The sequence below is a fragment of the Calypte anna genome, chromosome 10 (genome assembly GCF_003957555.1).
Source record: "Calypte anna isolate BGI_N300 chromosome 10, bCalAnn1_v1.p, whole genome shotgun sequence".
Taxonomy (NCBI): domain Eukaryota; kingdom Metazoa; phylum Chordata; class Aves; order Apodiformes; family Trochilidae; genus Calypte; species Calypte anna.
This window is the reverse complement of record NC_044256.1, coordinates 18,906,643-18,934,254: the sequence shown is the minus strand read 5'-3', so window position 1 is coordinate 18,934,254 and position 27,612 is coordinate 18,906,643. Positions and strand designations below refer to the sequence as shown.

General features: G+C 48.4%; 1 protein-coding gene across 1 annotated transcript; it reads right to left on the bottom strand.

Annotated features, from left to right (window-relative positions):
- Positions 1-363: 363 nt before the first annotated feature.
- On the bottom strand, positions 364-27,545 carry PLEKHO2 (pleckstrin homology domain containing O2). Its single transcript, XM_030456861.1, has 6 exons — positions 27,249-27,545; positions 22,616-22,768; positions 15,591-15,707; positions 9,051-9,155; positions 6,902-7,000; positions 364-4,736 (listed from the first exon to the last, which is right to left on the bottom strand). Exons 1-6 carry the CDS (start codon positions 27,255-27,257, stop codon positions 3,507-3,509), a joined length of 1,713 nt encoding a protein of 570 aa, XP_030312721.1. The 5' UTR covers positions 27,258-27,545; the 3' UTR covers positions 364-3,506.
- Between the last annotated feature and the right edge of the window lie 67 nt (positions 27,546-27,612).

Here is a 27,612-nt window from a genome sequence, read left to right as displayed (position 1 = left end):
ATGACTATGAAGTGAGCTCAGATTTCTGTAGACACCAGGTAGTCCACCTTGGAGATGTTAAGGGCAGCCCAGACAGCATCACTTGGTGAGCTGCCTGCAGAGATGTTTCCCTGCTTTCTAGAGGAGCAGATCCTGGCCTCAGCCATGCTTTCTGGCCAAGCTGGCAGGCAGGGATGACTCAGGAACTGCACAGCTCCAGCTCTGTGTCAACCACAGCCCCCAGTGCTTCTCCTTCCTCCAGGCTTGTGGTTAGCACAGCATCTTGCTGACCACAGGCTGTGCAATGTGCCTTCCACCCAGCAGTGCCTCAGTGGTGGCTCCTCTTTGCTCCTACTTGGGACAAACAGTTCTTAAACAGCTGGTATTTAAAAGGGGGTCTTTATTGCCAAATTTCAAAGCTCTTTACAAGCAGGAGAGAAAGTGCTGCCTTTCCACAGGCTGCAGCAGCTGCTTTTCAGGTTGTCATCCACACTTGCTTGCTTGCAATCTCACTTCCTTCCTGTCACAAACATGCAACCTGGTGGCACAGCCCAAAACACAGACTCACCCCCCAGCACTCCATGCCCAGAGGGTTTTCAGGCACAAACAAACAGCTTTAGTGCAGCCAGAAAACAGATGCAAGTTTAAATGTAAGATTAAAGGAAGATATTTATATTTAAAAAAAAAAAAAACACAACCAAAAAAAAGTGCATGGTGGCAGGATGTACACTGAAGATGGGAGTTGTTGTGTAAGGTCAGAGCAGACCAGGATCCCATCCCTGATTCCCCAGGGCTGTCATTTTCAGAGGAGTGTTTAAAAACACCTCAGCAGGCAGCTGCAGGAGAAACCATTTTCCAGCCCTGGACAGAGCCTGGCTCATGACTTGAATAAAAAGAACAAATGGGAGAGCTGCAGAAGGAACATGATGTCCAGGTGAACCAGGCTTCCAGCTGAGCTAGACATTTTAGGGTGGAACTGCTAACCCTATAAAAAAAAATTGTTAAAACCCAAGCACTTCTAACACAGCATTTTCAGCAGTAGAATTACTGGGGTGTTATGGAGATTTGACTTAAGTTATAGCTATTTACAAGACATAATACAAATCTAGTAAGTTCTGTTAGTCCAGTAATTGGCTGTAGCTTGTAATATGATTTACCTTGCCCATTTCTTAACACATATGAGGTTTTTTTTTTTTCTGTTAAGGTTCCTACAGATGGGTATTCAGTAAAATGTCAGACATTTATTCATTAGAATATTCAGTAAAATATAAAAATATACAGTAAATATAAGCACAACCTGTAGGTTTGGCTTTAAGATAGGGATGTCTGGGGTTTTTTTGCCAGATGGCATCCACAGAACACACTGCCACAAGAAAACACCTGCAAGAGCAAAAGCATTTGTGTACAAATTAGGGGACTGAGCTCTCCCCTCTGCTGTTTCCATTCTCCTGGGTTTTCAGTTCCAGGCTTTGTTTTGCCCATCCTGGAGTTTAGGACTGGTTTCATCTTTGGGATATGAACCTGTACCCAGTGTTTGTGTATATTCCTGTGAGTGTGAGCTGCTTTTTCCCCATCAAGTTTCCCTCATGTTACAGAACTGCATCTTGCAAAAGCCTCCCTGCTCTCTGCAGCTGCTGCCCCTCAACTTCCAGTGCACACCAGGCTCTGACAGCTCACATTCATCCCACACAGTGTTTGGTAAACAAAAGTGCACATGCAGAAAAATACATTTAGATAGCAGATAGGCACTGAATATCATTTGTGTTAGTAGCCCTTGGCTTAAGTATGTCTGGAAAGGTGAGTAGGACCCATGGTTCACATTGATTCCACAGCAGCAAATGACACAGATCCAGTCTGCTCTGGGCTATGTGCCTAGGAGGAGTGGGCTTAGGACATGGGGAACTTTTTGTTTCAAAGCAAAGCTTTTTGGCACCTGAGCCCTGAGTGTTTCATTGGGTAGAACTTGCCATGTGAGGGGTTAACAAGTGAATTCCCCTGGGTTGTCTATGGCTGTCTGGAGAGGGGGACAGACCACTGAAACCCAGGCTGCTTTCATCTGGAGGAGCAGAAGCATCAGTTCCAGTCACAACCTTGCTTGGTGGCTCTGGGTGGTGAAAACCCAGGATGTTTGGAAGCCTAACTCCAACATTTCTGTGCTCAGACCTGAAGTGCCCCCACCTAATCCAAGAGGCTCAGATGAAGCTTAGCTGGGCTGCTGCTATGGGGAGTGTTTGCAGCCCTCTGCAGCCTTGTGGAGCCTGGAAAATGATAAAAGAAAGAGGAAAAAGAAACAGCTGAGCTAAGAGGACAGTGCTGGCAAATCATATCACTCCTGAAAACCAGCCTGAGAAGATGACTCTTCTCTGTGCAGAAAAGCTGTGGGAGCTGTGCTGGAGCCTTCTGCATTGCCTTCCTCAGCCCCTTCTGAAGCCATGGATTTTTATTTTAATATATTTAAGCCACTGGGACCAGCCCCAGAGTTATGTGTGCAAAATGCCTTTCCCTCCAGGCACTCCAGTTCCTGATGTCTGTGCCAGCCTCTGGTGCTCAGGCCAACCAGGACACAGCAGATACGGACCTGGGAAATGGGAAGAGGGATCTCACCCATTCCTGCTGCCTGATGTGTGTCACTTAACAGCCCAGAGAGCCATCCTGCAGCTAAGGCAACACACATCCCTAAAGCTCCCTCCCTGACAGCTTTCCCTAAGAAGCTCCTGAGGAATCTCTTGGAGACAAGTTCTCCAAATGCTTAGCTAATTGTTCCTAAGATGATGAGAGGATTCTGAGTTACCAGATAGGTTTGGTTGGAGACTTGGGTTCAATCCTGCAGTGCTCAGCACACCTAAAGCTCTGCAGAGCCACACTCAGAGGAGTGCCCTTACCCTGCTGCTCCAGATCTGAGGACACTACAGGCAGTCAGGAGTTGGCCAGCTTTGTCTGCCTCTGTGTGAGGTCATTTTTTAACTGTGGATGTGGTTTTAGGAGTATCTTTGGAGAAGATTAAACTGTTTCTCTCTGCATTCCTAGATGTCACTGGGCCAGGTGGTCTGGGAAACCTTGCCAGCAAGCAAACACACACTGACTACTTTTATCCTTAAATATTTCAATGGGAAACCCAGATAGGTGCCAGTGCAGCCTGGTCTCTGCTAGTCTGTAAGTACAGACAGACAGGGGCTTTTGCTAGAACAGCCATCCTATTCCTTTCCAAAATCTGGCTTGGTTTGATTACTACTAATTTTTAAAGCCTGATCCATTGGAAGGACTTTGGGCCGAGTCCTTACAGAGCATTCACATTTTCAAAACCATTCAAAGTAACCTTCTGCTGTGCTAAGAGGATTGGAACCAGACTGGTATGTACAGCATGTAGAAAGAGAGAAAGATGCTATAACTGAAAGCTCAATTCTGTCCCACGGACACGGTGTGTGCACAGCAAAACACCTCTTAAACACTGGCCTAGCAATGATACAAATCATAAATGGCAAATGTTTAGCTTTGATTGTGAGAAAGAAATGTCTTGGAAGAAGAGGTCAGGGAGCACTTCTCCTGTAAAGAGTCACTAGATCCTTTTGCTTTTCTTTCTGTTTCTGTGTTGCTTCTTTTTTCAGTTCTCCCAGACCTTTGATTTCCTGCAGGACTTGTGTAGCTTGCCGGAGCTGTTCCACTGCCTCACTGAGCAATGTCTCTGCCATCACTGGGGGTCCATTCCCCTCCTGTGCCTGCTCCAACCCTTCACGTAAAACCTTCTCCAGAAGTTTTTCTGCCTTTTCCCTTTCATTAGCAACTTTCTCCTCCATTTTAGCTAAGCAGTGATGGGAATCCTTGGGGAAAGCTTGGCCTGGAAGTGCTCCCCATCTATTTCTGGAATCAGACAGGAGGTCTCCCAGAGAAGAACTGCGAAGTTTGAACACTGAAGTGCTGTCCACAGACTCATTCTTCTCAGTAGTTGCTTTTACATTTTCATGGCCTGTTTCTGTAGCTAAGGAGGTCTCTGTCTCTTCTGTTGAAGTCTGATGTTCCTTCTCAGCAGAGCTTGTCCCATTTCCTTCTTCAGCTGTTGAGGACGTGGGCTCTGCTGCCTCGCTGGCTGCAATCCCATTCACTGGGGGCTTGGAGCTGCCAGGCTCAGGACCTTCCAAAACCCCAGCTTCCAGGTCAGCATGGCTGGAGTTCATTGTGGGCTGTGTTTTTTCTGACAGAACCTTAGGAGGAACAAGAGGCTTTGTAGCATCTGCAGCAGCAATCTCAGCAAGGTTCTCTCTGCTACTGTCTTCTGATGATTTCAAGTCTTCTGTGCTTTTAGGCTCAGTGACTGATTGATCCCAAGCCACTTTTAGCTTGTCTGGCACGTTTGTAGGAAGAGGAACTGGAGCTTTTGCTACCCTGTTGCTGACCTCAATGTGGCTCTCTCTGTTCTCCTCACTGGGTATCTGGGATCCTTCCCCATTCTCCTCTGGGTTTACAGAGTCCTCTTCCTTGGCATCCACATTGTCCTTTGATGATGTGTCCTCCTTAAACTTCTTCTCTGGAGGCAATGGAGGAGACAGAGGTTTTTTATGTTCCTGGTCAGGAAGGTTGTTCTCTGCACCTTGGTTTTCTTTTGCACCAGTGGGTTTTGTAGGTGGCACAGGTGGCTTTGGAGTTTCTTTCTGGGGTGGCACGTTGTCACCTTCACTGACAGTGAAACCCAAGTTTGGTGGTCCATTGTCAACCATATCCAGGTCTAGTCGCAGGATCCCATCTGATGTCAACTTGGCAGCCTGAAATACAAGGGAGAACTTTTTCAATATCTGTCCCATCATCAATCCTCTGTTCCACCCCTTAACTTCAAGTTAAAAGTGCAAAACCTCCCAAAAATAGCAAGACAAGGGCTGGGGGTTGCTGCTTCACACATCCATCCTGTTTATACTTACATCTGTTCAGACTGTGAGGACAATCTGAGAGCAGCTTTTTCTGCAGCTCAAGAGCAATCTATGGAGTTTGGGCTTCTTCCACACAGCATCACCCTGTTCTACCCTCTAACAGCAGCAGCCAGCTCTCCCAGCCTTAAACCAATAGGTGAAGCCCAATGTGAGCTGACATGCTAAAATGTAATGAGCTGTGATGATCATGAATAACAAACAAGTCACCCAGCAGAGAAGAAAGATGAGTAAGTCACAGACATTGCAGTAAGTCTGGAACACACTGAGTGAGGCACTTCCACCCCCCTGCTCAGCCTCTTTTTCTGTGACCATCATGTGGGTTTTTGCTGCAGAGTTATTTTTTGCCCTATAGTGAAGCAACTTGCACGAGGATATCAAAGCCAACAACCAGAAGCAGGCAAGAATTCAGACAAAAGCACAGAACTTATTTTACTACTTTCTTTGACAAGAAAGTCCCAAAGCCTGTCCCACAATAAGCTTATTTCTTAGTTTTCCTGTTGGTGTTAACCAGGCTGCTCTGCCATGTTGGATTTCTTTATCCCTGTAGTAGCTGGATCCCTCTCCTCCCTGTGCCTCACCTGCTTTCTGCTTTGGGGCCTGTTGTATTTTTACTTGAACACATAAACCAAGTTGAGCTTCAGAATACTTGGCCAGGGATCCTATTGGAATTCTGTTGCCTTCTGCTTGCTACCTCCAACCTGATTGTTGTCCCTTTCTCACCAGGGCTGAGCCTCTTTCTCTTCCTTTCCAGCCTCTCAGACAGATGGAGGGAAGCTGCATCCTGGCAGCTCAGCCCTGACCTGTCCTCACCTGGCCCTGCTTTGACACTGAAAATCATGATTTGTTCCATTTCCTTCACAATACTGCAGCCAGCAGCTGTGAGACTCATCTTTCTGCAGGCTCCATCCCTTCCCTTTCCCCTCATTCCTGGTTCTGAATTTGTGTGTGTTTATCCCTGAATTTGGCTGAGAGGTTTTGCAAGTATAAACTCAGAGGTATCTTGTGAATTTAGTGAGCTGAGTAAGGCAGAGAGAGCTTCTAAGTGCCAAGAGAAGGACTTCCCACCTTCCTGAGCCCATATTAGGCAGCAGAGAATCCACACTTCATTGCTGTGGGACTTTTTTCATGTTTTCTTCTGTGGTTTTCTGAAGGAGTGGATGAGAAACTATGATTCATTTCCATGCATTTCTCTAGATGAGACACCCTTCCTCTATTTCTGTGCAAAGTAAAAAGTCTCAGGGCACCTCATTTTCTGCACAAGGATCATCTGAGTGCTGCGCAGACACATCAGAGGCTTGGAAGTTTGAAGAAAGAAGGTTTGATATAAAAGCCTTCCTTGGTTGAGATGGATGCTCTGCTAAAATGTCAATCTGTCTGTGGCAACTATTTCATAAATCACAGGAATCAAACATCAGTAAGAACTTCTCTCACAGACATGAACTGCAGGATTACTTTGTGGTGGGTTTTCTTTTTTTTTTTTGATGTGATGGATCCAGAAAATCAGTTAAGAGTAGACAGGTTAGTCCATAAAACTGCCTGGGAGAATAATGCATTCTGTGTCAGACCTAAGGAAGGACTTGTAAACTTGAAAGCTTGTCTGCTTTTTCCAGTGAGCTTAATAAAAAACACAGCTTCTCCACAAAGACCATGCAGTTCTTCTACCTTTAGACAACTGTGGCTGCAAAATTATCACTTCTTAGACATAAGAGCTTTGGTCTCTTCTGACTAAAATGAAACTAATGGCACTCACCAGACAGTGAAGCAGCTCAGGAGTTATGGAAAGCTAAATGTATCCCAATAGTCCAGCAATTCCAGAGCTATGGGAACCTGGAGCTTCCTTAGAGAGGTGCTGGCACAGCTTTTCCTGGAGTTTCCCTTGACAGCTTCCTCTGGGCTGCCTGTACCTGGGGGTATCTCTGGAGTTTTGTACCTCAGTGGAAGCAGCAGCTCTGGGGGATCCCAGCTGGGGAGATGCCCACCCCAGGGTGGGGACACACACCTACCTCCTTCAGGTGACTTCTCGTGGGTGGTCTGCGCCCGTGGGTCACTTTCACTCTGTCCCGAGTTACGTGGTCTAAGGAAAGGCTCTCATCTACTTTCACCTTCAAAAGGGAGAAAAAGAGGGAAAGAAAAAAGGAAGAGGGTCATGAATTCCTCAAGAAACATCTCTGGAGTTCTCTGTCACACGTGGAGCATTTGGATCCAGGAGGGTTTTCAGTGTTTCACCACTACAGTCCTCACCTCAGACCTCAGTTACAGCCTGCACGCAACACCCTGCACATGCAGGATGGTTATTTAAGGTCTCTCTCTTCTCCTGAGATGTCTTTATCTAACAGATACACCAAAGCAAAGCACCCAACCTTTGGAGGTTTGTGACAACAAACCTGCCCTCTGCCTCAAGGGCAGGGCAGGAAGGACACAAGGCAGCTTTGTTGCCCTCACTGCAGCCTGGGCTTGGACTGGCTCCTGCATGTGGCAGAGCCCAGAAAGCTCTGTTGCTGTCTTAGAGGTGAAAGCTCATTAATAACCCTGACCTGACTGTGAACTGTGTCAGCAGCACTTTGCTGCACACCTCTCCCCTCCCACGGCTCTCATGGTTGCAGGATGCTGAAGAGAAGGTGTGAGCAGTGACCTGGATTAATTGCAACTCTAGCTGGATTTCCTGGAATCAGAGAGAAATCCACTGCCCTCTCACACGTGGGAAGGGGGGTCCCAGGTGTTTCTCTGTGCTGGCTCTGTGACTGCCTGTGCTGTGGTGGCTGAAGGCTAAAACCTGGGGGAAACATCAGTGTCTCCTTGGATTTGCTGGCTTCAATTAAGGGGGGAATAAGGGTTTAAAGGGGTCTGAGCAGCATTGCATTGCAGGACATCACATCTCCTACCTGCTGGAACATTAGAGCAGACCTGGCTGCTCAGCTTTTTGCTGCTGGGTTTCTTCCTCCCAGGTCGCTGCTGCTCCCAGCTGATTCCTTGAATTCCCTGTGCTGCTTCCCACTTGGTCTAAGGGCCCAGGAAATCTCCACACCCCACTACCAGCAAAACCCTGGCTGCCAATTGCCTTGCCCAAAAAGGAGCATCTTCCAGCCTTTCCTCCTGCCTATGCCCTCTGCTGAATAAAAGCAAACTCCAAGCTCTCGGAGTTCACATCTCTAGCCCCATCCCTGCAGTGCTTGGCCCTTTTCTCAAAACTTTTACTGATTACTTCAGTTTTTTTGCTAAACAGATCTTGCTGATTGCTTCCTCCCCTCGTTACCTTCACCATTTCTTCTTGAGTCATTCCCAAGGTGGTGGTTTGGGGCACTTCCTTTCAGTTACTGAAACAGCTGCAGAATAGCTCCTGCTTGTTCCTTTGGTTTAGTTCAGGGATGCTCTACAAGCTAACAGGGAGCAGGGCAAGGTGAGTCAGGCTCTAAGATGTGCAGTTTTCATCTCTGGAGCATCTGGGAGGGCAGGTGTGCTGGGGCCAGCTGAGAAGCAGAGAGGTTTGGCTGGGGCTGGGGAGTAACTTTCCAGCAGACTTCCCTCCAGACTGCAGGCAGAATAGCTGCTGGACTGAGTCACTTGAGATTTTTCCAGTCTTGAAGACTGGGCCAGGTCCTAACCAAATATCTCCATTTCCAGGTTGCTTGGTGGAGGATGGTGGCAGCCTGAGGAGGACAGGAGCAGCCCCAGCTCTACACAACTCAGAGCTTCTGCTGTCCCAGCTGCTTCTGCTGGAAGAAGGGAACAGTCCTACACTCACCAATCCCAAACCCACTGAAGCCACCAGACCATCTCACACTGATTCTCTTGGGTCCCATGAGAAGTTAGCTCTTAGCACAGACCATCCCTCCACACCATCTCCTCAACCAGCTGCCTCCTGCATCTCATCCTGGCCAGAAGAAAGGGAAAAGCAGCAAGAGGTAGGAGGGTGCAAACAGCTCTCTGTATGTTCTACCATTTTGGGCTGGGAACTGAAGTGGCCAAAAGCTCCCAGCCTGCAGGGATGTGACCTGGTTTGTCTTGAATATCATCTCTCTTTCCTTCAACCATGGCTGCCATGCAGGAAGGACAGGGAGCATGGGGGCAAAGGCAAGTTCTGCTTTTAAGCTAAGAAAGCAGTGGATGAGAGGTGACACAGAAATGCAGGAGTTTCCAAAGTTTTCCTCTTACCTCATCAAATACTTTGTTTTTTCCTCTATTGATCCCTTCATTAAGAGCTTTTATCCATGATTCCTTTTCTTCCAAAGTTGGAGCTTGAAATTTGATATCATGAACCTGCAAGAGCAAAGAGACAATTTTTGCTGAAGCATTCCCAGCCAGGACCAGAGGGGTAGCTCTCTGCTCTGTCACTTCAGCCTCTACATAACATCCAGTTCCAGTCTGTGTTTAAACTACAGATTCCTCTGTGCTTTGGCAAGTACTTCACTTGATAGCTCCCACAAACAGGATTTTGTTATGCTGAACAGCTTGTTGCTGTAATTCTATTTTTGCAACTAGTAACTCAAGTAGTAAGAAAGCCACAGTTCCTTCCCTCTGCAGAACACTTGGAGAAGCTCTTAGAGCAGTGAATGGCCACGCTGTGGAGAGAGGCAGACTGAAAGGCCAACTCATTTTGTGCAGGTTCAGATGCAATAAAGAGCTTTAACTCCAACTTCCCCCCAGGGTGTGGGGGGCTCTGCCTGCTTCCCTCTTCCTGTGGCTCTGCAGAGCAGAACTGATAGAGGAATCCAGGGCTCTGACCAACCCCCATCTGCCCAAGTATGGATGTGATGAGGCATAAGGGCAATGCCAGTGAAAAAATGTCATCATCTCTTTTTCTGTTTGCCAGCAAAGAAACACAGCAGTGAATGGTCCAGGCCTGTACTTTCTGGGGTTTGAACAACTGTCCTAAGAAAAAGGGAAGGGCCAGCTATACAAGAAGGAGCTGGCAAGGAGCACGGGACACAAATAAGGAGGGAGCAGTGGGTAATTGTGAGGCCTGTTCTTCCTTCAGTCAGCTCTTTCCTTCCTCCAGGGCTGTGCTCAGTGGTTCAAATCTTACTGTCCACAGCAGGAACAACAGGTATGGTGGTTTATATTTCCCTGCTGTGTTCTCTGAGTGCCTCACCAGTATCACATGGCTTTCCCCTCACATCCATTCAGGTGAGAGAAATATCATCTTCACATTACAGGTGGCTCTACAGGAGGCTGGCTTGGAGCCAAACAGCTCCATGTGGTGCCCTAATCCATGCTGCATGAGCACACAGACATTAGGGCTAAAGAACATCATCAAAGATGCAAAATCAAGCACTCAAACATTAAACTACCCCAATGCTGCTGGGGCAGGCTTAACTCAGCCTGCTGTGCATTTTCCTCCTAGCACCTCATGACAGGAGCAGCACTTCTTCCTGAGCTGTCCCATAGTTTTATCCTCCTGGGTCAATATGTTTTCTTGATTGGACTCTGCACAAGCTCTGCCCTGAAAACAGAATTACTGATAACCCCAGCAATCTCTACTGTGCTGCTTATCACTGCAATATCTGAGAGCTTCACAAATTACTTTTCAGAGGAATTCAAATCATCCACCTCTTACAGGTGGGGAGGTGAGATACAGAAAGGCTCATCCAGAACATGAACTAGCAGGGGGTTTGTTTGGAATAGTTATTTTGGGTGTTTTAACATCCAATAGGTATCCTGCACCTTCCTATTATCTTCAAGAGCAGTTGTAGTCCCAAGGTTTTTGCCAATGAGGCCTCACATTCTGAAATCACAACAGTGCCTTTATAAAGGACTGACTATAAAATGAGGGTAACAAAGTTAATGCTGACTGACACTCAAATGCTCTCAGCAGATCCCTGTTTTAAGGCACAACAAAGCAGCAACTGCTTTGGGTCTCAGCAGAAATTTGGTTCCATCAGAAATCCTGCAGAACTAAAGCCTGATCTCCTTACATCCACTGCTTCTGTCCAGCTAGAAACCCACTGCCCCTCCCCTCTGCATTCATTCCTTCATTCCATGCCCCTCATTCCACATTCAGGCTTCAGGGCCAGGATTTTCCATCTGCACATCACAGTGACCAAGTGCCAGACCCTCACCACCAGCATGGCAAGCAGGGAGTTAAGCAGCAATATGGGGAAAGATTATTTATTCCATTAGCTTGCACACAAGGTGAGGGGACCAGAGAGCTCAGAGGAGAGGTTAGGGCCTGAACCACAGCCTGATGCTACAAAAAAGAGCCCTTTGTCTGGGGTGCAGAAAGGCCATGCTGACCAGGGAACCTAAGGGAAGGCAAAGTTCCAAACCAGCAACAGACAGATTTTGTTTTAGTCCAAGCAGGCCTGGTTTTGTGTGTGCTTAAAAACTTTTTCTTTTTTTTTTTTTTTTTTGGTTTGGAAACGATTTTCCCCCAAAGCTTGGTGATTATGGAAGCTTAGGAGAAAGCTCTGCTTGTGAGCAGCTGAGCTGTTGCACTGCCTGGCAAAGACCTGGCAGCCTGCTGCAGGGTTTAGAAATCTCTGGACATGTTGTTCAAGGGAAGGATTCCTGCCTCACTGCAAAGTTCCTCTTCTAATGCCACTTTCTGTGCCTCATTCTTGACAAAAGCCTCTGGCTTCCCAGAGCTGAGCCTGTGACTAAGTGCTGGTGTCAGAAACTCTGCGGAGAGAAGACTTGGGGGGATGGTTTGTCACTTACAAGAAGCTGACGTGTCAGCTCAGGCACACAACCCTCCTCAGAATCCTGACCATCAGCCACAGCCACCCAAGAAAAACCTGATGGATGGTGGGGAAAGGGGATCCAGAGGCATGGGCAGAAAGAGCCCATGTGGGTCATAGTGCTGGGGCTCTGGTGCTCAGGATGCAATCAGGCAGAGTCTCTTTTGTTGCTTTGTAGTTTCTTGTCTGGCTGGCATCCTCAGCCATGACACTGGGGAGAAGAGGTCAACCCAGAGCAGGGTGGATGCTCTCTATGAAGCAGATGGCTGCAGAGAAGAGCTGAAGGAGGGGTCTCAGCCCTGCCTGCCACTAGAGCTCTGTACACTTGTCTGAGCCCCCCAGGTCCTCTACAAAGAAAGAATTTCTCTTGTCTGTATTTCCACTCACTGGAGTATTCACAGACGTCAGAGGATGCACCTGAAGATGGATACTCCCAACAAAACTCTAAGCAGGGTCTGTTCTTCAGCAGAAATTTAAGGCAGAGTCAGTGACACCAGTATAAGAAGGCAGCAGGCAGGGTAAAATATTTGCTCTCCTTCTTGCTAAGCCAGCTGAGACTGAGTCATGCCATAAACAACAGGCTGGTGTGCCAGGAAAAGCTGTCATGGCTTAACCTAATGTGATAGTGACCATTGTAAGCCACAAACACAAACTGTGCCATTTACTGTCAGCTAACTCAGAGCACAGCACAGCCAGGCAGCCCCTGCTGAATCCCTGGCTGGATGTCACACAGCAAGAGGCTCACACACGGGTCACTGTCCCTGATGGCACCAAGCACAGTGTCCTGATTGCTCCATGCCTTCTCAGGGACATCAGTCTCTTCAAGGAGTGGCAGTCTCATGCTGACCCTGCTTTCCAGGAAAGAGAAGTGTTCTCAGGGTCAGCCAGCTGTACCTGCACTAAATGATTTAACAGATGAGCCTGGAGCACTGGAGAGCTGGGATTTAAAGCATTTATCTTCACTTTGCTGAGCAATTCTGTCCCATGCTGCTGATCTGCAGCTGAGGTGGGTGACAGAAACTTGGGCCTGCTCCTCAGCTGTTCCAATGCAAAACCTGGTGTTGGCTTCAGTGGGACTGGGCTAAACTGGGCTGTGAGCTGCTTGGGAACTCCAGGTTTAGGTGTGGGAACGTGTTCCCTTCTGCTGACTTTTGGCACGGGGTGGTCACCTCCAGCAGAAGCCAGAGGAGAGCTGGATCAGTAGCAACTTAAACTATCAAAAGTGCACCAGAGTCCATCTGCCAGACACAAGGTCATCTGCCTTCTTCTGCAGGACTTTATCAGGTTAGATGATGAAAGGAAAAGTGGAAGCCCAGGGACTGTCCCTTAGAGGATTCTTGTGGTTTTCTGCAGCTGAACCAAGAGCTACGGCATCCCTGGGAATAACGCAGCATCTCTGGGATGCAGACCCTGGGATCTACCACAGCTTCCAGGCTGGGTCCCTGCTGAAGGCAGCTGCAGGTACCTCCAAAGGCAACTGAGGGAAAAATAAGCAATGGAAATTTCCACCTCTGACTGGAGGTGCAGAGTTTGTGCCTGGAAAGGATGCATGAGGAGCTTCCCTGCTTGCTCGTAGATTCTTTCCCTTTCTACCCCCCTCTTTCTTCCCATTCTTAAGACTTCCCTTACAACAGGCTTTCACACCTGTTGCATACCAGACTCATGCCACCCTCTGTAGTTTCATTTGTAGTGTCATTTGCTCTGCTTTTTGCATCATCAGTACATTTTAAAGTCTCCAGGCCAAGGCTGCTGCCCTTTTTTTACAGTCCCAGCTCTCTGCATCCAACAGTTTTCATTTAATTGCTGCGGGTGGAACAAAGCATTTGAGATTTCTAAGCAGAATGGGTCTTTTGCACACTTCCAGCTTCCTTTGCTAAAGAACTGAAGCTCCATGGGCAGTGCTTTCTTGCAGTGCCACCCCAGTGCAGGCATGTGACATTGCTCATTTTGTCACAGCTTAACAAAAACATCATCCTGGTGAACAGGGCAAGCAGAATCTGGGGTACATCCATCAAATCCCAGTGCTTAGCAAGGCAACTTATTTATTTGAGTGCAGCTTTAGCTGCAGAGAAGTTTTAACTGACTGATTCATCCCCTCTCCTCTTCAAGAGCATCCCATCCAAGATTTAAACTAAAAACCTAGCAAAATCTGGAAGGGCTTGGCAAGGCAGCTCACAGAGTGATTTTAAACTGTGGATAACAGCAAGCCTCCCAAATAGAAAATGTTTAGCTGATATATATCACCACAGCTGCAGTTTCAAAACAGAAGAAGGACAGTTGTGTACTCTGGCCTCCTAATTGAAGCCTGTCCTAACATCTGCCAAAGTATGTTGTGTGTCAACACCCTCACCAGATCCCCAGCCAAAAGGAGGGTGGGAGGGGAGCTACAAACAGGGAACTTTTCATTTATAAAAGCCCTTCCTTTCACCAAAAGAGCCTTGTAAAAAGTAGCCTCTCTCTAGGCCTCCATTTAATCAGTGGCCTGAAAAACAGAGGAGCTGTAAACTTGCCAACATGCCAAAAGGATGAAGTTACCCTATTTGGGGCAGGGTTTGGGCATATCTTTCTCCATGCAAGAAATATGAAAGGTTTAGGAAGAAGTCTCACCCCGTGTTGATTCATGCAGCAGCACAGAGGCATCTGCAGCTATTGCACATTTTGCCTCTCCAAGTAAAAACACTTACAGATAATAATAATAAAAACAATAATCCCTACAATGCCACCCATCTCTGAGCACAAGGGCTTTTATTTGCCTACCCCCCTCCACAGAACACACCCTGCCTGCCAGGGTTAGCCACTTTCCATCCATTATTCCTGAGGAGGCAAATTACAAACCAAATCCTAACCCTCTGCTCAGCCTGGAGAGCCTCTCTCCCCTGGGATCAGCCCAAATTTCCAGGCTACCATCACTTCAGTGCATGATGCTTAATACCCTACTTGCAAAACCAACATCATTCTCCTTCTCTTTCCACTCCCACCCTGGTCCACGGGAGTGTTTTGGGGTAGGACAGTCCTTGTTTTGTTGTTCTGAATGAAGTTTAGCACAGTGATGCTCTGAACTCAGCTGGGGTTTTATTATACCAATAAACACTAAGTGACTGGAGTGAAAGAATAAGCAACAGTGACAACAAGGACTAAACAATCTCCATTTATTTAAACAAAATGGAGATGGGGGAATGCAGGCAACTTGGTGGTTTTGCCTGTTCACAGTCTTAAGGAAATGAAAATGTTTTGTCCCTCACAACCTCTCAGATCTGCAAAGGGAGATTTAAAATGATCTCTAGGCCAACTTAATTATGTTGAAATTAGAAGTAAAGCAACAACAGAAGCATCCTAGCCCATAAAAATGCTGAAACAGAGCACATGTGTAGGACCTAAGGAGAACTTCCAAAGATGTGTAGATGAACCTGCAGAGGAAGAAAGACAAGGGTGTCCTTGCATACAGTGAGGGCTGAGGTGGATGTAGAGCTTCTCTGCATTGCCACCCTGGCTGTCAAGTTCTGGATCTAATCAGATGCTCCACAGGAAGCTAAAGATGTAAAGTTTCATAAATTCTGCAAAATAAATCTTTTTTCCTAGGAACTCTTTGGCTGCAAATAGCTTAGAGATGGAGTTTCTTAGATCAATGATTCCAGCTCCAGGAATGTCTCAGTACTGGGATGGAGATCACTGATTTGGAATTTGGGCAAAACCTCAGCTGGGACAGGGATACTTCCTTGTCTGGAGCACAAGGGGAAACTCCAGGGAATGATCACCCTCCACTGCTCAGGGATTACTGGCAGGAGGAATATCAAGAGGATAAAGCTGAGTGCCAGGAGGACTTTTTCCCCACCACAAAAGGAAAGTCAACAAGACAGCAGCATTCCTCCTTCCACACTTGACCATCCACAGCCACAGGTCATTTCTCCCAGCTGCCAAAGAGCTAAATCTCAGAGCCCTTCATCTGCTCTGGGCACAGCTGCAGGGGAACTCATTTGGGAGGCTGCAGACTGGAGGGTGATGAGAAAGGCAATCCTACCTTCTTACCCGGGGAGCGGATCAAAATGAAACGGTTTTTCTTTTTCAGTAGCGCACGCAGTTCCTGGCACTTGTCATAACTCTCCAGTTCCACTGTTTCTATGCACTTCTGTTCATCCTGCAGAGAGGGAGTGAAACATTATTATGAATAGGAGGCACTGAAATCAGTTGTATACCAACTTTGCCTATCTTCCCCTCGCATCTGTCTTAAAGCTCTTCTGCTTTAAAAATAACCTGCGTGCAGACAGCAAGTCCCCATGAACAGGGCTGGTATCTGTCTCACTAAGAAAACACTTGTCTTTAAGCTACAGGCTGATCTGTGGCCAGTGGTCCACAGTGGCTGAGTAAATAACACGTTGTGGACAGTGACACCAGCTTCTGCCATCTCTGTTGGCCTCATCCAGGGATCTGCAGCCAGAAGAAAGGTGGGGAGGTCTCTGCCCATCACTCTGCCCGAGCCACATGCTGAGAACTCGGGTGGAATAACATGATGCACTTCTATAAACCCTCCTGGCATGAGATCAGAGTGCTCCCAAGGCTCTCTTCTAGCTTGGTGGCACAATCTCCTCTCCACAGTGAACAGAGGAGTTGTTATCCTGCTTTTTGCCAGGGAAAGCAGTGCAAGGCAGAGGGGAGATAAGAGGCGAGCCCGGCCACCATGCTCAGCAAGGTCAAGTGGGAGCCACGTGTGACTGGGACATCCTCCTCGTGCAGCCACTGAACTGTCAGAATGCTGAGAATTGGAAATCCAGCCCAGGCCAGCCAGCAAAACTGTCAGGGCCAGCATCTCAGTGGGGAGGATTTCTCCCTGGTGTCTCACTGCTGAGCACTGCCAGCCCAGATCTTGGCTCCTTTCTCCCAGCAACATAACTAAAATTCCACACGTGGTGCGTGGCTCCTTTCAGCTGCAGAGCACCATCCCTAATAGGAATCACAGTGTAATGCAGGGCAGATAATATTCCCTGTGTCTCAGGAGCCCCGAGCAGACCACAGCTCCCTTTTCCTAAATACTACACCAAAGAAGCAGCCAGAATCACGGAGCAGTCCTTGCCAGGAAAGTGCTCCACTCAGCACATCTCAGGAACCTCTCTGTTACCACCCTAAATTAAAACCATTGCCCATGACCATCCCCAGCTCAGGTTCTGCTCCCAGAGCAGCTCCTGGGATCCGTACGAGTTTCTACGGAGCGGTGTCTGTAGCGGGGAGGGGGTGTGGGATGAGGAAATGAGTTGTAGCCAGGAAGCTGCTGCCGTGGCTGGAGGCAGGGAATGGAGAGTTCAGAGGGAAGTGGGCTGTGGGGAATTTCCTCCCTTCACCACTTGACACTGAAGTCGCTGTGCAGAGCTCAGGCTGCATTTAGAATTTTTTACCCATCCTATGTGGAGATCGGGGCCCTGCAGAGCCAACGTGGGTACACAGAGCAGGTTGTGAGCTACTGAGGGATGTCTGGATCTCATTTAGGTTTATTATTTTAATGACATTACTGTTTATTTCATTTAACACTGAGTAGGTGAATGTGACCAGAGAACTGGGAAAACATCTACTAGGAGGAGGAGATGAATCCTGCCCAGACCTAAAGCCTCGCAGATAAAATCCTGCTGACGTTACTGAGTCCTTTGAAGGTACGAGGCTCCTGCTGCAATTCTGGTATTGCAATGTCACTGCAAAAGGACAGGGATGGAAATAATAACCCCTCAGTGGCCAACAAATGACAGAGAAGGGTGAGGTCAGGAATACATGCCTCGGGGAGGGGTGATCTCATCCTGCCCTTTGGTGGACGACCGCCCACATCCCAGCACGGCTGCAGGGCCGGCGCGGTTACCAGATCCGACGCCGAAGTTTGCTAGGCTCAGGATGTGGGTGGTTTGGCAGGATGCTGAGACCAGCACAGAGACTCCTGCCCACCCTCTTTGCTCTTTAGAGCAGCTCTGTCCCCAGCAGAGCCCAGCGGGTCCATGTCATTCTCTTTGTCCATGCCATCCTCCCCGCCTCTCAGAGAGGAACCTGCCTTTCCATCCTTTGCAAGCTGGTCTCCACTTCCTAAAAACATTGGAGCACCAAGATGGGGGGACAAGAGAGACTTGGCAGGGTGGAGAGCTGTAGTTTTACTGTGACAAGGTTTTACCCTTGTGTTCCAGCTGCCCTTCTGCTCCCTGGGGAGGCTCTGGGGACTAAGGTGGACACACAGGGCCCTGGCTCCCAGGGGCATTGGTTTAAATGTGCCACCTCTGGCTCCTTCATTTCAGAGATGTGAACTTAAGTAAGTTGTGCTCTTCAGGGAGGGCAGGGAAGAAAGCAGCCAGAGAAGTAAGAAAAATTTCATGTGTGAGGGCAAAGGAAAAGCATCTGAGTTCAGGGAGTGCCAGAATGGGGCTTTTGTTTCTTTTTAACCCTTGGCAAGTGGCCAGCCCCTCTCTGTCAGCCTACCTGGGTCACAAAGAGATCTTTTATATTTGTCCTCCACCACTAAGATAAAGGCTGAAGTGCATGACCCTGCCCCAGGTCTCCAGGTCCCTTCAGCCTCCTGGGACCTGGAGGATGCTCAGCATCACGCAGAGACCAGGTCACTTCCAGACTCCTGCTCCAACACATGGGGCTCAGACACATGTTCTGGACAAGCTCACACTAGATTTGGTCTCTAGTGCCCCAGAAAAGTTCAAACAGTCCTTTCACATCACAGGACACAAAGGTTGAGTCCTCAGTGGGTGGTCACAGCTCCCTGCAGCACACAGCTTGCCAGGCTGTCCCAGAGCATTGCATTAGAATTCCCTTCAGGCCACCTTTCTCTTTTCCTCAATGGATTTTAGGGTTTGTTTGGTTTTAGTTTGGGGGTTTTTTTAAATTGCTTTTGTGCTTGCTGTAAGGGACAATCAATAAGATGTTTCAAATCCTGGTAGAGAAACCCTACATTCATGATTTAATGCAGAAAACCAATGCCCTTAGCTATGCATGAAGCAGACACTGCAACTTAAACCCATGTGTCTGTAAGCTTGGCCCTTAAGAAGAAAATAACTAAAAACCTAAGCATGCATGTGCTTAACCAAAGAATCCTACCTGGCAAACAATTTCCTTGAAGAAAAAATGATTAAAAATGGGGGGAAAGACCCACTGAAATGTTTCTATATATAAAGGTAGAATTTCACTGACACACTCATGGGCTGTGCCCCTCAGTGTACAATCCCTACACTGCCCAAAATGATAATTTCCATCTCCAGCTGAGGATCTAAGAGCATTTCAATAAATCATTTTGGGTATACATTGCTATCACTTTACCAGGGGCAAAATGCAGATGAAAACATTCACGACTGCTAAATGCTGAGTGGATCCTCTAAAAGACTCTTTGTCCAGCAGGATTTTTCCTTCTAAAATAATACACCTAAAAACCAAACCAAAACAACCCAAAGCAACAAAAGAACCCAACTTTAAGCACCAACTGCACTGCTTAGGGAAAAAAGTCCAAACCCAAGACTGGTGCTGTCTATTTCTATTCCATGGGGGGGTGATACTGATCTGTGTCATCCCTCTGCACAGAACTGCCTGATCTTCAGCTGGAAAGGCTTGATTTTTATTCTGGCAACAATATGCAGAGACAAGAAGATAAGAAACCCTGTTAGAAAATAACCTGCTTGGTTCTGCAGGGGCCTGCACACAACCTGCCTTCCCTCAGGTTCTGGGGAGTTCCTCTGGGTCTGTGCCTCTTTTTTTTCCTGACATTTGAGTATGTAATATCCTAGAGACATCTTGCTTCACTGAGTCTTCATTTACAGGAGGGTACAGACGTGGGGTGCTGGAGATGGAGGCACAACAGAGGACAAGAAATCCATCTCCCTTGATTTCCTATCAGCTGGAAGAAACCTGAAGCCCAGTGGGGTGACTTTCACCCCCGAGCTGCTCCAGGTAATACAATCCAAAGTTTGCAGTTTGCCTTTGGGAGGTCGCTCACAGCTTTAAACCAAACCCACAGCCTGACAAACAGATCCAAGATGAGAAACACACTCCCAGGGCAGGTCAGGAGTGCATTCCAGGAGATTGCTACTGATGATGATAAATACAGGATTTATCTCCTGCTCAGGCTGTGCTCTCTGCCACGGTGCAACTTGACTGCCTGCATCTCCTGCTGGCCCTTCCCTCTGCTCTTGTTTGGCACACACAAACCTCAGCTCGGAGTGCAGCCAGCCTCATGTAACTGCATAAACACACGTGCCTGCATAGGAAACAACTGCTAAAGGCAATATTAGCACCTTTGTGAAGGGCTCCAGCCCACAGGGGACTGAAAAGCACTATGTGTGCAAGTCACCAGCTCAGTTCCTGCAAATCTGATGGGCTCAGAGCAGTTGAAAGACTCACAGGCTAAACCTCCCCTCTGACATAGAAGCTGACCTTCCTCTCAAGAGGGAGGAGACCTAAATTTAACCCATTTAGGTCTAACTGTGGATAAATACAGAAAGCAGCTTGATTTTCACAGAATTGTTCTGTTTGGAGAAGACCTTTATGATCATCAAATCCAACCATAACCCAACTCTACCGAGTCCAGTGTCAACCCATGTTTCTGAGCACCACATCTACACAGCTTTTAAACACCCCCAGGGATGGTGATTCAACAACCTCCCTGGGCAGCCTGCCTCAGTGTTTAATGACCCTTTCAGAGAACCTTCTTCTAATACTCAATCTAAACCTCCCTTGGCACAACTTGAGACCATGTCCTCTTGTCCTGTTACCTGCAGTTTTCTCTCCTTTCTTTTTCCAGGGCCCCAACTCAGAAAGCACTGGACAATCCCACTTCAAAATGTTTTGGCCTGAGGATGCTCTGGAATGATGTGTCTGGCTCTGAAGACCCACAAAGCAGAGCAGGTATGTGGAGAAAATCCAGTGGGGAAAGGGCTGCTGGAAGTCCAGGAATCAAAGCCAACATAGCAAGCCACACACTGACTCTCCTTTGACTTTGGGCAGGGCCCTTCTCATCTCAAATACTCCGTTCCCCAACTAAGATGGAAACAACAGCACTGCCCTAACTCATGTTAAAGGAAGATAAATACAGTAATAAACACAAACTGCCTCAATTCTGTGGCAAGGGGACCCCTCCTGAGTGCAGAAAATTGCCATTTCCTTTCATTCCCCTGTTGTAAGCCTGCACAATCACATGCTATCCTATTGTGCTACCAGATAATTTTGTAGCAATTTCCTCTCCTAAGACATTTGACTTCACTGTAAGCCAGTTTAATAGCCTATAGATATTAACATGATCCCTTATTTACAATAATGGGACCTTGTAGCTACTGTAGCTTACAGACACAATTTATTACAGGATGTTACCACAATCCGCAGGCTACCAGAAAACATTATGCCCAGTTGGTACAAATGCCATTTTCCTTGTTGAGATAATAAAATAACCCTTTAAATGGTTGGGATTTTTTTCCTTCTTCTGAACCTCAGTGAAAATTAATCTTCCTTTAAAAGCCTCCTTTTCCCTCATGGTAATGAGAGCCTCCATATATCTTGTTTTTAAAGGAAAAAAACACCAAACACCTACGTCATGGTTATAGATTTTAAATTTGCAAGTTCCTGGAGCTTCAGCTGGAGTCAGAAGGTGTCCAGGATACTGGGAAGACATGCAGAGAGTCACCTGTTTGCAGAACCAGGCTGCACCTCCCTGTGGAAGAGAAACCCCCACGGGTCTGCCTCCCTTTCCAGCTGCTCCCCACCTGACACTAACTTCTCATTTCATTATTCTTGTACCCTTGGTGACACTGCAAAATGAAGAACAAACACTGCTGGAAAGCTTTGGGATTTGGGAAGAGCAGGAGGGTTCAGCATACAGGAGGAGGTAATACCTTTTAACCTAAACTGTTCATTAAAAATCTCCTTTATTAGGCAATAGTATGTTTAAAAAAAAAAGAAGAACCACACTCATTAGTCAGTCCCATTGTTCCTGAAACCATCACAGCGATGGAGCTGTAGAAACATTTCCCCATTTTTCTTCCCTTGCACAGAAGCTTTTATGATGACTTTGGGATTGTAGCATCCTGATGCCCACGGATCACCCAGATCTCCTTGTGCCAGCCACAGGCACATGGTCCTTCTGCAGAGCAGGCAGTGAGAAGAGCTCCTTCATCCCTATGTACCCACCGACTTCTACCCACTGTAAACCAGCAGGGCTTAGAGTTGCTGACTACTAATCTCAAACCTCTCTTGTGTGTGCTCTGCACTGTGATCTCTCCCTTTTAGGGCAAACTCTGCTCTTGCAGAAGCCCCTTTCAGGCCAGGAACCAAGGGACTGACAAGGGAAGAGCCCGTCCGGACCAGCCCCACACTCTCCATTCTTCTCAAATGAAGACACAGGACAGATTTGGCTTGGCTCTTATTTCTCAGTTGATTGGAAACAGTTTTAAACGAGGCCATGAACTTAAAGCATGCAATTTATCCAGGGAAGTCCCGGATGAAGCTCCCAGGGGTCCTTTGCTCAGTCCTGGCTCAAGTAAAAGGAAAAGATGAGCCAAATCCAGACTGTGTCCCTGCTTAAGGAGGACAGCTCATAATCTCACCCTGCGTCCATCATTGACTAAACAAACCCCTGAAGAGCCTGGCTAGCAACAATTTGAGTTGCTTGAGGGGTGCCAAACAGCTGCAAAGTTGCCTGCCATTCCCTCAAGCAGCAGGTGGGAAGTCAGGCTGCTACAACCCAGTTTGATCCTTTAAAGATCCAAAAAACACGGAGCACATATCCTGCTTCCGTCCCAAGCTTTGCTCTCTTCACCTCCTCACAGGATGTCCTGCCCCCATTTGATTTTTTTGTTTTTGCAAATGACACTGTCCAAATATTTACTGGCTGAAATATTTATGATATATAATATACTCTAAAATGCAGCTGCTGCCTCTTCTTTGTAGCATTCACCCTTCCTGGAGGTAACTGGAGAGGCTCTTTTGAAAGGAATAGGCTGGAGGGAAGAGTGAAAAACACAGGAGGAACGTTGTGGCACCAAGGGCCTGATCCTGCCCCTCAGTCAAGACCCTTAGCTGTGACCATACCTCATCCTCAAAGACCACGAGCTGTGTTTTCCGTAGCTGGATGTAACGATCCTTCCACAATCCCAGGAGCCCCCCACTGCTTTTCTTGATCCAGCCATATTTCTCTGCAGTAGGAGCAGGCTTTGGCTTCTCTGGGACCTCCTCCTTTGTATCCTATAGGACAGAAGGGCGAAGGAATTACATCAGAAACACTTCCCATCCATTTAATGAAGGTCACCAGTAAGATGTCGTCACCCAGAGAAGACCTCAGCACCCACCCCACATGGTCCCTCCCAAGGGAAAAGACTTCCAGAGGAAGATGCCAGAAGACATCTTCAGGAGGAAAACTCAACCAGCTCTCACCCCAGAGCTGCTGCAGGACTGGGGAGTGGGCATGGACCCTGGCCACCTCTAGGGACACTGAGATGGCAGCAAGTCCACCTTGCTCCAGCAACTCTGCTCCCCTCTCCATGGAGGTACTCCCTGCTCACTCTGCACCAAGGGCTCCTTGAATACAAGCACCCTCCTCTCCACTTATCTCTCTGGTAAACCCCAGTGGGATGGATCCTGCTGGCATCAGTAGCAATGCTTAGTTTTGTTACTTCTCTAGGAGCCTCAACATTTGGTCATTGCCCCAAGCCAACTCCTGTGGGCAAATCCATGGCATGAAGGCCAGGACTTCATCACATCCACACTAAGCTGTTCCTAGCAGGCTCCTCCAGGGAAGGACAGAGAGAGAAGGCAACCAAGAGTGTTGGGGAGGGTTGGTCCTGCCTTTAGCTCCTTGCTGCTCAGCATAGTGCCTCCCAGCATCCTGCACTGGGAGGCTGCTGGCTCTCCAGACCTGGTAAAAATCAGGAGATGCATAACTTCCCTGCTTTGAAAAAAGCCTCCAGAAATATCCAATATCAGTATTCGCATCAAATGGAGACAGGAAACCTAAGACAGGGAATGGGGGCAGTCAGCTGAGTGCTGTCACCAGCAGACATGGCTAAAGATGAGATTTTTCCTCCTCTCTATTGCCCTGGAAGAGCCTTGGCAAAGGCAGGATCCCCATTTCCCCTCCCTCAGAGTGCCCTGCTGCTCCCAACACCCCCTGCACCCCTCCATAAGCTTCTTTGCCTGGCACAAGGTGAGGGGAATCCCTTGCTGAGCCAAATCCCCTTATACAAACACCTCGCCAACCTTGTGACTTGTAAGGAGAGGCCAACCCCAAATCCTTCAGCCTCCTCCCAAGAATACCCCAGTCCTTCCAGACTCAAGTTTCCTCCACATCCTCACCTGCAAGAGCTGCAGAGAGCCAGCATGTTTGCACAAAAAAGGAGGGAGGACAAAGGCAGAGCCCCCATCATCCCCAAATGAGCCTTGCTAGATGCTAAGTGAAACCTTTTTCTCACAGGGAAAAAAAAACCCAACCAAGCCAAACCAGAGTGGCTGGAGCTTAGACATCATATTTCATAACACAGAGGAAATCCCATGTGTATGGAAAGGAGTTGGAGCTGGACAACCCTGTAGCTGGTACAGAGCAAGTGAGTACAGACAAGCTCCAAAAATTTGGAGGAGATCCTTGCTAATGAATTTGTTTTCATGCATCAGGCTCCCAACGAACACGCCCTTGGACAGCAGCTGCAGGTCAGCTGTAGCCCAAAAGCACAAAAAAACTTGCACCCATTAAAAAAAAGAGGAAAAACAGATTAAATAGCCCATGTCCCCTCATTTACTCCCATCCCCCCTATGGCCAGGAAGAGGCTTGGCTTTGCAGGTGGGCTCAGACTGCAAAGAAGAAACTCAAATAGTCTATCCCCTAAAAGAAAATCAGGTGGAAACCTGGAACATCTCTGCTGCCCTTTGTAGAAGTTATTTTGATGATACTGAGCTGTGTTTGATAAAGCCACAAGATGGGATGACTGAGCATGAAGAAGTTTTCCGGGAAGTGAGGGGACTGCTTGGGTTTGGGTTTGGGTTTTTTTTAAACATGACTTTTTAAGTTGCCAGGAAGTTGTATTCAGCTGTGATCTGCGACTTCAGCAAACATCAGTTGCTGCACAAATATAGAGCTGCTGGTTTCCTGATTGAGCACCCTTTTGATGTCAGTTTTAGACAATTTGGCACAGACTTTAACCTTCCTTGTCACGGTTTTGTACGGATGGAGCTGCTTGAAGAGTTTTATTTGAGAGACTTCAGAGCAACATGGTTTTACTCCTTGTTTTGTTTTTTTTTTGTTTGTTTTGCAGATTAATTTTTTCCTGCCCTTTTTCCCCACCTGGCTGAAGGGCTTATCTGACATCACAGAGCAAATTTGTCAGCATCCAGGAGCATCTGATCCATGAGTCCAAGCTGAGTGGCCCAGGAGAGGGAAGACAAGGTAAGATGGAGAGTGCTGGTCTCAGCAGAAGACAGCAGCCATCAGCTCTGTCCCCAGCCCTACACAGGAGTCACCTGAACCTGAGCTGCTTGGTGCCTCCTCTGGTCCCTGATCCAAGACAGACATGAGGGTGGGATCCAGGGTGCTGGGTCAGCAGCTTCCTCCTCCTTACCTGCACACACCCCATCACAAGGTGGGGATGTGATCCTTTGCCTGCAGGTTACATGTGTAAAAAAACAGATGATGCAACTTGACTGTTCATTCCTGCAAAGTCAAAACAGGGCTGGGAGATGGTACTTGTGGTTTTTTTTTATTCTTTACAGCTTATTTTTACAGCTGGTTCATGCCATCCCTGCAGTGGGTGGGTGAGGGGACGTTGGCCAGAGAAGGACACCCAGAGCAGGGCTTTGTGTCCTGCTTGTGTTCTCTGCTTGTGATTCCACAACTAAAAGTGGAGCAAGGCACAAAGAGATGAGCTGCTGTTGTTCATTCAGCTTTATGTGTATTCCTTCTACAAGAAACACTCAAATATCCAACCCAGGATGTTCCTGGGCTGGATTCATTCCTGATGCTGGTATAAATCCATGAGAAGAAACCTACTGCCAAGAGTTATCCTGTTGCTGGCTCACACCAAAGGCATGGCTCCCAAAACCAATCCATAATGAGCCATTTTTGCAATTTTTATCACTGTGCCATTTCTTAAGTCTCACTCTTCCAGCCTGGTTTACACTCACATCCACAGCTCTGCAGAGATGCCCCATTAGGGGCACAGAATGGCTTTTTATTTAACAACTGGATGGTGATTTCTCCTCTGCCCCCATATTTAAGGGCCCACGGACCCACTTAACTTTTCACATTCTCTAACAAAAAGAAAACAACCCAACAGCTGAATTGTCATGGTGCTTTTTCAAGTTGCAGACTGTGCACAGATGCATCTTACCCACTACAGTACCTTCATTTAAAGCCAGCATCTTATTTATCACACACTCCTCTCCAGTGAGGCACTGACAAACACCTCCCAGGAGACAGCCTTCCTCTCCTCTTCCACGTTATCTTCCCAGCCTGGCTGTCAGCACTTCTGCTGCTCCCTGACCTGGCAGGAGGGAAACCATCTCACTGGAAACTGCTCAGATCCATGTGAAACTTGGAAAACTACAGAGGGGATACCCTTTCCCAAAAGCCATTACAGGAGAATTAGCTGATGGTTAACAAAGAGCTGCCAGTGGGTGCAGAGCTAGGGAGGCAGTGGGCCAGGCAGAGCCCTGCCACCAGCTCTCCTCATTCTCCAGTCCCAAGGGCCATCCTGAAGCCCCTCAGCACAGACACCAGCTGGAAGCAGCTTCTCCACTGTGGATTCATTTCATGGATGCTGGCGGATAATAACAACTCAGTCACTACCAACTTGGGCTGCTTTGCTGCTCCCCACTGTTTGAAAAAACATCTCAGCCTTGCCACAGAAAGTCGGGAGGGGAAAGAAGAAAGCTGAGGGGAGAGACAAGCCACAGCTACCAGCATCATATGTCCTAAAGCCCAAAGTCCCCTCTGGTGGTCCACCCTACCAGGAGCTTTCTTTGTCCTTAAGCAGTGAAAACTCATTGAAGGAAACTGAAATAACTGCACGGCCAAATGAGGGGAGAAACAGAGATATTCAACAAATCCGTGGCACTTTAATCAGTCCAGACAGGGATGGATTATTGGGGTGTGAGCCCACAGATGTGAAAACCTACACGTGAAGGAGCAGCTCCTCTGCCCTTCTCCCAGTTCAACCCGTCCCAGACAGAAAGGGAGGAGGAGGAACGGGCTTTGGGAAGGCTGGGAGGTATGTGGCCATGGCCAAGCTGGCGGGCTGAGCGAGGCCCAGCTCCAGCACGGAAGTACAACACCCCAGCAAGAGTCAGCACAAGGTGGCCTGAGCAAGCCTGGCGTTCCGACAAGCCCCGCTCTGCCAGCGCCCGTCCTCCGGCAGCCTCGCCCGGCCGGCCAGAAAGTTTAAAACCCGAGAAGCTTTGGGGATGCTCTACCCCAGCTCCAGCGGAGAAGGCAACGGGGGCTTCCTTGGCACCCCCAGCCTTGGGGGACCTTCTCCAGTTCCGTCCCCCCGACACCTCCGGGGATGTCCCAGTGCCAGCCGAGATCCCCCCCAAAAAAGTAAAGTGTCCGGTGCGGTTCTCCGACCCCTCCCCTGCTGGCAGAGAGGGGCTCATGTCCCTCCCTGGGGTCCCCTGCAGCCCCGTCCCGTCCCGGGGGTCCCCTCCCTGTCCCGTCCGGTCCGGTCCCGTTTGGACTCACTTGCTCCATGGCGGGACGGGGCCGCTCTCTCCTCGCCGCCCTCTCAGGGGCTTCTCCTCCGCCGCCGTCCCGCTGCACCGCTCTGCTCCGGACGGGCGGGCATGCCGAGCCGAGCCGGGCCGGGCAAAAGCGGGTCGGGCCAAGCCTGGCAGAACAGGGCCAAGATGTGCCGGGCCCCGCGTCTCTCGCCTCCGCACCAACTTCTCGGGGAAGCAGCAGCAGCAGCAGCAGCAGCAGCAGCAGCAGCGGCAGCGGCAGTGCCGGGTTTCCGGCGGCTCCGGCGCTACGAGCAAGGAGGCGGGGATGCCCCCGCCGCCGGCCCCGGCCCCGCCGCTGCCTGGCCCGGCCCCCCCCTCCCCGCCTG

Bases quoted from the DNA above. Each gene is read 5' to 3' on its own strand.
- PLEKHO2 (XM_030456861.1), bottom strand. The intron at 7,001-9,050 runs GTAAGAGGAAAA...TCCCTTTTGAAG, and splicing joins AAAACAAAGTATTTGATGAG to GTGAAAGTAGATGAGAGCCT. The intron at 4,737-6,901 runs GTAGGTGTGTGT...CTTGTATTTCAG, and splicing joins CGAGAAGTCACCTGAAGGAG to GCTGCCAAGTTGACATCAGA.